Here is a 13864-nt window from a genome sequence, read left to right as displayed (position 1 = left end):
AGCCTGAAGGGGACTTATTTTGCAAAAAAATCCCAGAAGAGCGAAGTTTGATCAAATTGGAACTGTTGTTAAACACCGGAGCAGTGTGTAAAAACTAGTATTAGAGTTTATCATTCAGACCATATTTAGGGTATAACATGAAACACTGTCACTTTCCACAGCCCCATATTCCCCACTTACCTGGTATGATAACATACAACTACTGCAATGAATGGGGCAACTTGTGGTAATGTGGAAGATGAAGGTAGCGATCTGGTGCAAGGTAAGGGATGTATAGGAAGGAAGGGAAGGAAGGTGAGAAGTGTAGCAACTGCATTGCAGTTGCTACAGGTTACTGCACTTTGCGTTAATGGACAGAGCAGTTGCTACGGGTTACTGCAATTTGCATTATTGTACAGAACTAAATTGTTGCCAAGGGGTGTGACCAGGCAGATGGGCTGAGCGTAGAGCTCCAAACGTTCGATTACATATATCTTACATTATCTGACCATCGGTTCTCTTGATTTATTTACAGATATGACTTTCACCCACGAAGGGAACAAAACATTTATCGACAATCTGATAAACTTTGAGAAAATGGTAAGTGGGTGTTTGCATGGAGGATGTGAAATCATCTCAGTAGCCACAGGACAGTGGATTTCCTTTTCCCTAATAAAACAATTGTAACATCTGCCGCCCAGAAGATTAAATGTAAAGAGCTTACACTAAGTACAGCAATGTGAACTCTGTATTCCAAGTTATTTCCCCTATCCCATCTGTGCGCCTCCCTCATTTGTAATGCTAAATCACAGTTTAAGTAAAGTAATTATGTAAATTAATTCTAATTGAAATATTTAACGTTAAACAAGTCTTTAACCTCTTTGGCTCGTTAAGCTAAAGTAACATTAGTGTGTTTCCATGTCTTGCATATTATAGGCAGTGACTTTGGAATGATTTGAGACACTAATTGGGCTATAATCTATGCACAAAAAGACTGTTTGTGTCTTATTATGGCCATACACATAGCAATACAATAGTTCCATATAACAATTGTTACAGAAAGAGAATCATATCTTTAGAACTAAACTCCACGCAGATATAAATGACACAAATTATTGCCGCTCTGTATTCATTAACACATCAGTATAGGGATGCACCGATACCAAGGACCGCACTCGGTACAAGTACAAGTACAGATACTTTTCGAGCTCCAAGACTAGACTAGAGAAAAATTCAAAAGTTAGGAGGAAGCTGTCATGTGTAAGGAGCACACGGAGTTCCCGGGATTTGTACATCTCTGTTTTAATGTATGACATTGTTTTTATAAATATAAATAAAGGGATGCACTGATACCATTTTTGCAAGTACAAGTACTGATACTCACCCAAGTACTCACAGATACAAGTACTGATACATTTTTGTTTATTGTCATGTGACAGATTTTCTAAAACAATACAGACTAATGATTTAGGAAGGAAGGGAAGGAAGGTGAGAAGTGTAGCAACTGCATTGCAGTTGCTACAGGTTACTGCACTTTGCGTTAATGGACAGAGCAGTTGCTACGGGTTACTGCAATTTGCATTATTGTACAGAACTAAATTGTTGCCAAGGGGTGTGACCAGGCAGATGGGCTGAGCGTAGAGCTCCAAACGTTCGATTACATATATCTTACATTATCTGACCATCGGTTCTCTTGATTTATTTACAGATATGACTTTCACCCACGAAGGGAACAAAACATTTATCGACAATCTGATAAACTTTGAGAAAATGGTAAGTGGGTGTTTGCATGGAGGATGTGAAATCATCTCAGTAGCCACAGGACAGTGGATTTCCTTTTCCCTAATAAAACAATTGTAACATCTGCCGCCCAGAAGATTAAATGTAAAGAGCTTACACTAAGTACAGCAATGTGAACTCTGTATTCCAAGTTATTTCCCCTATCCCATCTGTGCGCCTCCCTCATTTGTAATGCTAAATCACAGTTTAAGTAAAGTAATTATGTAAATTAATTCTAATTGAAATATTTAACGTTAAACAAGTCTTTAACCTCTTTGGCTCGTTAAGCTAAAGTAACATTAGTGTGTTTCCATGTCTTGCATATTATAGGCAGTGACTTTGGAATGATTTGAGACACTAATTGGGCTATAATCTATGCACAAAAAGACTGTTTGTGTCTTATTATGGCCATACACATAGCAATACAATAGTTCCATATAACAATTGTTACAGAAAGAGAATCATATCTTTAGAACTAAACTCCACGCAGATATAAATGACACAAATTATTGCCGCTCTGTATTCATTAACACATCAGTATAGGGATGCACCGATACCAAGGACCGCACTCGGTACAAGTACAAGTACAGATACTTTTCGAGCTCCAAGACTAGACTAGAGAAAAATTCAAAAGTTAGGAGGAAGCTGTCATGTGTAAGGAGCACACGGAGTTCCCGGGATTTGTACATCTCTGTTTTAATGTATGACATTGTTTTTATAAATATAAATAAAGGGATGCACTGATACCATTTTTGCAAGTACAAGTACTGATACTCACCCAAGTACTCACAGATACAAGTACTGATACATTTTTGTTTATTGTCATGTGACAGATTTTCTAAAACAATACAGACTAATGATTTCAGGACAGTGGTGGAGCGCCAGAGGCAGGTCCCAGCTGCAGGCGCTGCGACCCTGGTAGTTCACATGAAAATGCCAAGCATCGGCACTGGTATCTGGACATCCCTACATCAGTAAATGTTTTTTTTTAGCTGCAAGCAGTGTGAGTACCTCAGTTTGACCTGGTTTCAGCTTGCAGTCCCTGTACAGCAGAGTTCAGACTGGGGGAGGGAGAGGCAGCACAGGCAGCCACTTAATTGTTCTGCAGTAAAAGAAACATGCAGATAGGAGTAGAGGGCAGAATGAGAGGGAAATGAGCTCATCAGTTTGCTGCATCTCCTTTCACTGTCCAGTCACAGGCTGGGGTAGAGACAAGACATGTAAGTGGTGCTTTACTGTAGCAGGGTAAAAAAATCAAGTCTTCTGCTTCACCAGACAGGGCTGTGCTGTGTGGTAGAGCAGTGTATATGATAGGATTTGATGGACAGAGAAACAATTCCTTTAACAGGTAAAAAAAATCTCCCTTACATGTACAGTGGTACCTCGGTTCACGAACTTAATTCGTTGCGCGATTCTGGTCACAAACCGATTTGGTCGTGAACCGAATCAAACTGTGATCAGACCGCGATCTCAACTAGAGGAAGCCACAACCATATTATTATTTTGATGTGCTTAGGGCAGCATGATCTCTAAATATGACACTGCCAACAACACCAGGTCATGGGGTATAAAGGTACAACTTGGCCCCACTGAGTAGTATGTTGTCTTTGGGGTCTACTCTGCATATCCTTTGTTTCTTTTTTCTCCTTTTGTACATTTTGGTGTGCGTAGCAACATTTTGAAATCTGTTTTAACTTTCCATAGAGCCCTATGGTTATGATTTTGTTATTATTTGTGTATCTGTTTGTTTTGCAGTTAGGATAGTTGCTATGTTTTTAAAATTAGTCCAAATATAGTATATCTTTGGGAACTCATATCTACAATGTTTCAGTTTTTCCAGATTTCTTTATGGAATTCAAGTTCTTGTAGCTGTTTTCTTAAAACATTATTTAATTGCTAAATTTAATTTGTTAGCCCTGACGTTTAAAAAGTGTATATACAATGGGGTCTATCCACGCACAAGTGCAGTAAAAAAGAAAAAAGAGGGAAAGTTTAACATATTAAAAAAGAAATTAAATTAGAACAAGAAAGCACGTAGTGGCGGTTGCTTTCTTTTAAATTTCAACACATTTCCATGTGCGGTGTATTGAATGTTCATTTATACTGTATATTATTTGCTGTCTTTCCTTGTATCCATGCCTTTCACTTCACTGTGTGTGTCCTATGGGCTCTCAGCTGTCATGGTTGATATATACACATAGGTTACTTCATCTGTGTACAGTAATGACTATGGTAAAGCATACTATCTTTCTAGACACTTCCACTAATGTATGTTACAGATCGCAGCCTACTCTGGATAGCAGCCATTAAAAGGACCACTGTACCTTCAGATTAACACTACCTAAATCCACTCTACTATCCATAGGCTTGAATGGAGCTATATACCAGGTCTTGGTGTACAGCCTATTCATGCCTTTGGGGAGGGACCGGGTGCACTGGACAAGATGTAAGCACTGGAAGATAGTTGGATCAAAAATAAGTACGCAGCTGTTGAAGGGGCTAACATAGTATAGCTTAGAGTGGTGGGAGGGTTTCCAAGCGTTATCCCCACACTAATCCTACAAAAGTGGACTTTTACACCACAAATTGCATTTTACCTCTTAATAAAGTTCTCTTATACCAGGAAGATCAAAATTCATCTCATTTGTTTGTGGAAACTCACAGAGTCAGGTGTAGCTTCAATAAAGTTATGAGGGCTTTTTCATCTTCTCTTTCTTGAATACACATCAGCCACACATCATGGGTAGTAAACAAAGTCCATGATGTTTTCCTCCAAGCATTGAAAGTGACCTCACATAACAGAGGCCTGCATGGAGACAGAGACATTCTCCACAGGCAAATTTTTCAATGGTTGCAGAGACCTGGTTTCTGACAACCTTCCAATGTAAGTAGAAAATTCTATCCTATAGTAGTCATAGTCCTGACCTCAACCCAAATGAGATGCTGCAGCATGACCTAAAGAGTTCAAGTTTGTAAGGAACATTGACCTACAATTATCTTCACTATTATGCAACTGATTATCAGAAAGGTTCGGTTAATGCTGCTAAAAGAGGTTTTACCAGTTGCTACAAACAAGAGTTCACATTTTTGTTTCCAGATTGGGCAATTCATTTTTAAAGGTTACACCAATCCAAAATTGATACTTTCGTGTTTGAAGGATGCTATAAAGCCAAGCCACCTTATATTTTGTTATATCTTTTGTGGATTTTTATTGGGGATATACCTGTGCTAGGTCCTCACTCATGCTCTGCCCATTATATTGGAGTTTTAAGTTATTTTATATTATGTAGACTACAACAGAATGTTGTAAAAGCACAAAAGGTGGGCTTGAACCTCCAGGGAAAAGGGAAGCCAGATAATAGAAGATCCAAAATATATTTAAAAAAAGCCTGGGCTGACTTTGTCTTTTATTTTTTTATTTTGCACACACATTAAAATGCACATTTTAGGCCTGAAAATGACTTAAATCCCCTCAGAATTATTTAAAGTTTCTGAAAGTAGAGACCTTGTAGAATAAAATGGTGGCAGATGCATTTTTATGTTATATGTAATTGGCACAACTGTTTATCAAACCCCAATTTTCAGTAAAAATTCCTTTAATTAGTTTTAGTGGAAATAAAACTCAATATAATACCCAATTATCTGGTAAAATATAACACCCCCATGTGATAGCACATTGGAGGCGACCGGTTCTTTTTAAGAAGATATTAGGGGTCTGTTAGACCCCTAATGTCACCTTTTTACTCCAGTGACAGATTGTGCTTGATCAGCTGCATCTCCAGTCACGACAGACCCAGGGAATGACAAGTATGAATCTGGAAGTGATGAAGTCTCCTTCGCTTCTGGGTTTATTTAATGGAGGGAAGATCAGCAAACAGATGTTCACTGTTCTCCATCTCCACTTGCAGCCCACACCCGCCATGCCGAACCCAAGCCCACAGGAGGGGCAGCCAGATACATGGCGGCGGGAAGCAAGTTTGACAAAATCACCTTCACCCGACAGTTAACTTTACTCATTAAGGCCCCATTCACACTAAGCGACACTTACCTTGAGCGGATTTCCGCGCGGCCAGGATAGCGCGACTGCGGACGAAGTTCCAGCGACGATCGCGCGACCTTCACCGTCGGGTTGCATGCAAAAATAGAAAAATTGCGCGACATCCGCGGGAAAAAGGATCCTGCACAAGCGACGCGCGACAGGCGACATGGAGCTGTAGAATAGAACAGCTCCATTAAAAATCATTGGCCAAGCGACTTCTCGCGATATCACGTGGCAAATATGCACGATATCGCGGCAGCAATTGCTTAGGGTGAATGGGCACTTAAGCTGACTCCTGGCTTCTATAGCAGTGGGTAGTCTGCTTGTGTTAGAATACACATTACTGTGTTTATAGCAACAACTTCTGTAGTATACAATTTCGGTCACTAGATCGCAGTGTTTACAAGATCTGTTATACAGTATCTATGATATATACTCTATGGTATTGAATAAGCTAGAGAATAAAGCTGTGGCTTCCTTCCTGTGTTTTCCAAGCCATGTGCAGAATGCATATCACACTGTGTGCTTGAGTTTCTCTGTGAGGCTGTGCAAGAAGTTCCAACAGTTTGCAGAGCCCTGCTGCAGCGGCTGTATGCCATACGACGGTAGCAGTAAAAGGGTTAAACAGTATGTTCGGTATGGGTTACCTAAGCTCAGGCCTAGACCACTCCGAAGTAACCCTTTGAATGCTAACATCAACATGCTAAAACAGGCAATCAGGTTTTGAATGCACAATGCTGGTAACCAGCCTCCAAGTGTCGCCTATGCTATTTATTAATAGGTGAGCTGTATGCATTTTGAACACAGCTTTTAACACACATCCCCCAAAAAAGACCAAAACACACAAAATCAGGTATTAGTTTGTCCAAAATATATATACGGTTACCACTTGCACCAAAGGCCTTCATGTTTGATGAGCCCTACGCTAACAGTTTTACTAATTTTTTTTAAATCTATGATTGTGAGATATCCATACAGACAGAAATCTAAGAACTTCTTGAAGATTCATACATTTCTCTTGCATATGTGTTTAAATGAAAAACCTGAGCGCCTCTTTTGTGAAGGTGATAATGTGGAGTCGGGATTTCCCTTTAACCCTAGCAATGAGATCGCCTTCCATTCAGTTGGCACATCAACACTTGTATCTTGTATGTTTTTTTTAAAAAAAGTTGAAGCATTAGAGACGTAGTAAGCCTGGCTTATGTTCCGTCACCAGTGTATTTGCAGCACTGAAGATCATTTTGTCACTTTACAGCAATGACAGTCATGAACCTAATATATCCGTGGTGAGCTTGTGAATATTTATAACAATTATGAGGTCATGGCATAGGCTTTAAACTGTGGAGATCTGGTGTTACACTGTACTGCGTCCCCTGCATAAGTCTCCGTGTAACTGGTGGATGCTATAAATAGCCATCTAATACCGACAGCTGTTGGATATTGTAACAAGTAGTTATATAATATGTTATTATAATTAGCAGCTTGAGCAAAACAGTACAGAAGGAAATTGGAAGCCAGCGAGTTAGTAACACTTATCACTAATTGTATATTTCTTTCCTCCGAACTTGAAATGTTACATATACCAGGTCTAGGTTCTTAAACAACTCCAGAAAAAAAGCTCTATAAAGAAAAAAAACCCTTTACATTAAAAGGTTAGTCAGAATGTTACCTTTGGGTAGTAGCTGGAAGGCTTAAAGGAGAACTATGAGGTGAGTGAAAATCACTCATCCTCATAGTTCGAGCCGACCTGTGACAATGTAACTGTCACACGTCGGCTCAAAGGATGGGGAAGTGAGCAAACGCATACCGTCGCTCGCTCACTTCTCGACCATCTTCCTGCAGAGAACGGTGACATGTCAGATTTCCCCCCTCTTCGATCCTCCAGCGCTGACAGGAGGAACGGACGAGGGAGGGGGCGGGCACAGCTAGCTCTGCCCCTAGATAGGCAGAGGCAGCTGTCACTCACGCAGCTGGGTGGATCCCGACAGCATTGTCGGGATCCGTCCTGGCTGCGGCGGTCTCAGGATAACGCAAGCTGTAGCTCACTATATACTGAGCTTTAGCTCATACCAAGATATGTCCCCTTGGTTCCGAAACGTCGCTATGATTGTGACGCTACTATAGTCATTAAAGAAATTGGCTTGTTATGAAATTGGAGTGCGAGTGACAATTCATTGAATTCATGATACTGAGCTTCGTGACACAGGAGGAGGTTAGTATATGTCCTCCCGTGACCCTTAAGAGAACTATGGAGAAGAACACTTACCCCATAGTTCTCTTTTAGGTATACACTTTTTGCTCCAGCATTGAGACCGGGAAGTCAATGTTTACTTAACTGCACTGACCATTGCAGAGAGGCTCACTTTACCTGGTGAATGTTTATATACACAGCCAGGCCAAAAAAAGGTCACCACCTGGATTTAGTTTTGTTATGATCTGGGGTTGCTTCAGTTGGTCGGGTCTGGGTTCAGCAACGTTATGCCCAAAAAATGAGGTCAGCTGCCTTCCTGAATATACTGCATGACCAAGTTTTTCAATCAATGGATTTTTTCTTCCCTGATGGCACATTGGGCATATTCCAAGATGACAATTCCAGGATTCATCAGGCTCAAATTGTGAAAGAGTGGTTCAGGGAGCATGAGACATAATTTTCACACCTGGATTATCCACCACAGTCCAGACCTTAACCCCATTGAGAATTTTTGGGATGTGTTGGAGAAGACTTTATGCAGTGGTCCGACTCTCCCATCATTACTACAAGATCTTGGTGAAATATGAATGCAACTCTGGATGGAAATAAATGTTGTGACATTGCATAAGCTTGTCAAAACAAGCGAATGTGCGCTGTAATCAAAGCTAAAGATGGTCCCATTAAATATTAGAGTGTGTGACTTTTGTCCAGGCAAATCTAATGAGGATAGCGCAGGAGGGGTAAGACACTGATTAGTAAGAACTAGTTTAGATTCATTCATTTGTGTTCATTTCAGCTTGTGCTACTAAGCTCTGTAAATAACATATAAATATAAATATGTTAGTCAGTCAATAATCATAATAATACACCAAAAGCGTTATCCAATGCACATAATTAATATATAAGTGCCAGTTAGTACCAATATCAATGCTCATGATTGCTGTAAAGTGACAGTACATAGCAGCTCCAACAAGCTACAAAAGTGCAGATGAGCAAAAACAATCAATAAGGTGCTAAAAAGTGCTCCTCAGATCCCCTTCGCACAATAATGCACAATAAATACTTCTTGAAAACATAATGTGCTGTGGATTTGAAAACCACTGATTGAAAGCTACTGAGTAGTGAATTGCGGGGGCTTGGTATAAACCAAGCTCATGCTGTCTTCCCCTATTAACATACTCCTTGCACTTTAGCACAACTGATTGGCTGTGTGTGCTGTTTCTACTTCGCTTAGGCTAGGCTGTGCAGTGCAGGGACTGCAAGAGGCTGTTACAAGGTAAAATTCAGATACTTACACTGCATATATTTAAAAATAAATGTAGGAATGTGTGACAGAAATGCTGTATGCTACTGTGAAAATGCTGTAAGGGATGGGGCGAGCCTGTTTGGGCAATTAACGGGTGTCACAGGTAGTCTTGTGGAGGAGTCTGATGTGAGACAGGTGGGTGCCAGAGTAAAATAAAAAATGTCTGATTTCATTCAGGGCTCCTGTTGAGGCAATTATGTGTGCAATGCATAGGGAGCGTGTCCGGACCTGTTTGACCTAAACTGACAGGTACCAGACCCTGAGCAATGTCTGAGAGAGGAACAGGGTGAGTTTGTGCTGGAAAACAGTACATGGGCCTACGACATTAATTCTGGCTTTTTTCTACGTCCCGAATACACAGCTCCTGCATACAGCCACCCATAGACATGACTGTCTATTCTAGACAGATATATACGCCAGTACTCATGTAAACCCATGTATAGCATATGGATGTATTGTCTGAATGCAGAAAGTCCGGAGTTCAGGAGATACATCTGCATGTTATATGCGAGTATATGTGAGTGCCGGCGTATACACCCGTACAGCTGCATACAGCCATTTATGTCTATTGGCGACTGTAACCAGGGGCGGATTTCCCACAACGCCAACCAAGGCCCGGCCTTGGGGCAGCAGGGGTGGGGAATTCCTATCTCCTGATGCCCAGGATATGCAGCTCCAGGTGCCGGGCATGTAGCTGTTTTCTACATTTAGCCGTCCTTTGGGCAAGCAGAGCTAAATGTACAGGGGGGAAGCCGCCGCTTGTTTTTTACAAGTGATCCCGGCGATGTTGCCGAGATCACTTGCATGCAGCCTGCATGTCTGCCATTCTCCATGGGGGGGTTTGGCGGGTAGGGGGCGCATTGAGTAACCTGGCCTTGGGGCAGCAGAGAGAGTAAATCCAGCCCTGACTGTAACGATTGTAAAATTCAGGTACTTACACTGCTTGCATTTAAAAATAGGTTTAAGGCTGTGTGACAGAAGTGCTGTCTGCTACCGGGAAAATGAAGGGATGGGGCGAGCCTGTTTGGGCAATGAAAGGGTGTCACAGATACCTACTTGGTAAACATTACCGAAGAGATCCTTACAAATATACAGAGATCTGTTAAAAACAGTACAGCCATGCCGCAAATATATCACTGCCTTTGTTTCAAATGTGTATTTGTACATGATATTAATATTGGGACATTGAATTGTGTTTTATAGCGTATGATTGCAAACACCGTCAGAACAATGAGATACTGCCGGAGCGTGCCCTTCAGTAAGTTGTATTTTTTCATCAAGGTTATTAAGTACGAGTGTAGAATGAGAGATAAAGCATTTTATGACACTGTTTAAGTATGTATCATAATGGCTTTATTATCTATTCTATATGCACTGTCACTTTGTCACAGTCATAATTAGCATGTTATGGTAAAGTGATTCTATAAAACTCAGCTCTGAATTTAAATGATCAAAACAGACCATAAATTAGATTCCAGCACAAGGCGCCTTTGTCAAGTTAAACTTCTAAATAGAAGAATAGATTACGTTTCTTTTATAGCGTTTATATCATGTCAGCTAGTTAATTGATGCTGTGCTTTAACACTGATTTACTTGATTGGTGTTTATTTCCCCGCAATATACTTCACTGAACTAGAAATGTAATTCAAAGGCTGAGTTTTCAGCAACAAATCTGCATTGCCTCCTGACCGTCCCAGTTTCAGTGGGGCTGTCCTAGTTTTCTTTGGACTCTTTAAGATAAAGAACCCCAGAGTACAGTTGAAAAAGTAAAAGAATGTGAACGCTTAAAGGAGAACTATGAGGTGAGTGATTTTCACTCATCCTCATAGTTCGAGCCGACGTGTGACAATGAAACTGTCACGTCGGCTCAATAGATCGGGAAGTGAGCGAACACATACCGGCGCTCGCTCACTTCTCGATCATCTCCCTGCAGAGAGCCGTGACTGTCACTCATCACCCCCCGCAGGAATTCCCAAAGAAGCTGTCACAGGTCGCCTCTATCGATCAGGAAGTGAGCAGAAACATGCACCGTTCTGCTCACTTCCGATCGTCTCCCTGCACAGTCACCGCTCCCCACAGGTATTCCCCCCTCTGCGATCCTCCAGCGCTGACTGGAGGAATGGACGGGGAGGGTGGCGGGTATAGCTGGCTCTGCCTCTAGATAGGCAGAGCCAGCTGTCACTCACACAGCTGGGTGGATCTTGACAGCATTGTCGAGACCCGCCCCGGCTGCGGCGGTCTCAGTATACCGCGAGCTATAGCTTGCGATATACTGAGCTTTGGGTCACGGGAGGAGGTTAATATATGTCCTCCCGTGACCCTAAAGAGAACTATGGGGAAAAACACTTACCCCATAGTTCTCTTTTAAGAATTGTGGGAATTTCCACATAATTGGCACGTTAAAGAAAAACTCCGGGCAAACAAAAAACGTATCCTTGCACTGGGGCTGCCCCTCCATTGCAAGCGGTAAGCGCTCATTTTGTCTATGGCGCTCAAATAAAGCTGCATTACTCACCTGATCCTCGATCCCGCTTGGCTGCTAGACTGGTCCCCACAGCTTCTTCTCCCGCCGGCCTCCATCGGTCTAAGGACCACTGATGTCATCACGTCTCATGCAGGTCCATTGACTTGCATTAGATGTGAGGATGCTGAGGGACATTCCATAGCTGAAGTGGAGTGGGAGAGAGGTGATCTCTGACTGCCACAGGGCAGGGGATCAGGTAAGTAAAACTGCTTTACTTCAGCCCCCTAGACAAAATGAGCACTTAACACTTGAAGTGTGGGGGTAGCCCACTGGAAAGGTAAGTTTTTCCTTTACCCAAAGTTCTTCTTCAAATGACATGTTATCTTCATAAGTCAGAACTGAGTATATTGTATGTTGTACAACGCAATAGTTATGACTTAAGAAGATAACATGTCATTTTTAAAGAAGAACTCTGGGTAAAGAAAAATTTTTGCCCCACTGCAAGTTCTTCTTTTTAGACACGTTATCAGCAGAATTAATAACTATAAATAAAGTCTTCTCCTAACAAACAATATACACAGTCCTGACTGCAATCCTATTGAAATGCTGTGGTGTGATCTAAAAAAATATACTTGAACTGAAATAGTTTCGTAGATAGGATTGGATAGAATATAAAATGTTATGTGTGTCATTTGTTAAAGGGAAAGTGCAGTGTTTATCTTGATGTGACTTATATGTTTACAAACTTGCTCTATAGCGGAGGTAGGCAACCTCCAGCTGTGGTGAAGCTACAAATCCCCTCATGCCCCGGTCTCTGGGAATCATGACTGTGGCTGTCAGTCTTGCAATGCCTGCTGGGACTTGTAATTCCACAACATTTGGCGTGCCAAGGTTACCTACCCCTGTTCTACAGCTTTGTTGTAGTTAATATACTGTAGAGATTTGTAGAATAGCCATTAAAGGGTGAGTGGATTAGCTCCTACAGTCATAATGTCTCCTGCCATTGCAGACCTCAACAAACATGTTAGTTTTCTGGCTGTCATGCTGATCCAATGGCTTCAATACTCTGTGTAAAAGATCCAGAACAAGCATGTAGCTGGAGAGTTCTGATTCTCTCGGCCTTTCTTATGTCCAGGCTCGGTCCAGGTCACTGATTCAGAATATAAAGACAAGAAAAAAGACAGAGAATGTCAGGCAACTAGTATTTTTAGGATGTCTACACGGAAGCCACCATATTTCTCTCAGTACAGGTTCCTGTTGAGATTATCAATCACATAAGGAGTTCATTGTGTGCAACGAGCGCGCCATCTCATAGACTTGCATTGTGATAGGGATCAGCTTGATGTAATCGCCTTATTTCACAAAGGATAAGAATCTTTTAGTCACGTGACAGTAACATTTACATCTCACTGGACTCATCTCTCATATCAAAGTACAACGAATGTATTTTTCATCACCAGGTCCTGATGCTTCCCTTGTCAACAAAAATCACCAGGATGTCCGGAATTACGTGCGGCAGTTCAACGTCATTGACAATCAGAGGACACTATCGCAGATGTCACATCGGCTAGAACCGCGTCGCACCTGAAAAGGGAGTCCCCAATTTGGGATGTTCTTTTCATGGAGAGCACTGTGGCAAATGTTAAGTTTTGTACTTTTTTTTCTTAGTGCCACAATCTGATCAGACGACCTGTGAATATTGTACATTTTTATATGTAGTGACTGCAAAATACAGCAAACCATAATGGTGGATGTGATACAGTTACTGTACTGAGGGTGGTGATGTAAAGTTATAAGTTGATGGCAGCTACAGAGTTGTATATTTCGGTTATTCAAGTTACAAGATGTCCAGTCATCTTTCTGGGGCTTATTGGAGCAATGATCTGATTGGTTGCAATAGGTGACTGAACTTTGCACATTGTTCTGTTTTATCAAAGGGTCAGTCCACATTTCACTTTTAGAGTCATCCGGTGCCCTGAGTCACCCACTGTCTTATATAGTATCTCCCAGGATCTCCACTGGCAAGATATCTACACCTGACTTTTGTAGACAATGAAGAATACAACCATGAAAATGCTCAAAGACATTATATGACAATCTTTCAGT

General features: G+C 41.4%; 1 protein-coding gene across 3 annotated transcripts in view; it reads left to right on the top strand.

Moving 5' to 3' along the window:
- The window catches only part of RAPGEF4 (Rap guanine nucleotide exchange factor 4), a 237287-nt gene extending 223845 nt beyond the window's left edge, over positions 1–13442 (top strand). For all 3 annotated transcript variants that reach the window (XM_018572340.1, XM_018572346.1, XM_018572344.1), the window contains 3 exons: positions 515–579; positions 10498–10552; positions 13219–13442. In XM_018572340.1, the coding sequence (XP_018427842.1) occupies positions 515–579; positions 10498–10552; positions 13219–13346 (248 nt within the window). In that variant the 3' untranslated portion in view covers positions 13347–13442. The remainder of the gene's footprint in view (positions 1–514; positions 580–10497; positions 10553–13218) is intronic.
- Positions 13443–13864: the final 422 nt, after the last annotated feature.

This window comes from Nanorana parkeri, unplaced genomic scaffold (genome assembly GCF_000935625.1).
Source record: "Nanorana parkeri isolate BGI_ZX_2015 unplaced genomic scaffold, ASM93562v1 scaffold44, whole genome shotgun sequence".
Classification (NCBI taxonomy): domain Eukaryota; kingdom Metazoa; phylum Chordata; class Amphibia; order Anura; family Dicroglossidae; genus Nanorana; species Nanorana parkeri.
This window is presented reverse-complemented; position numbering and strand designations above follow the sequence as displayed.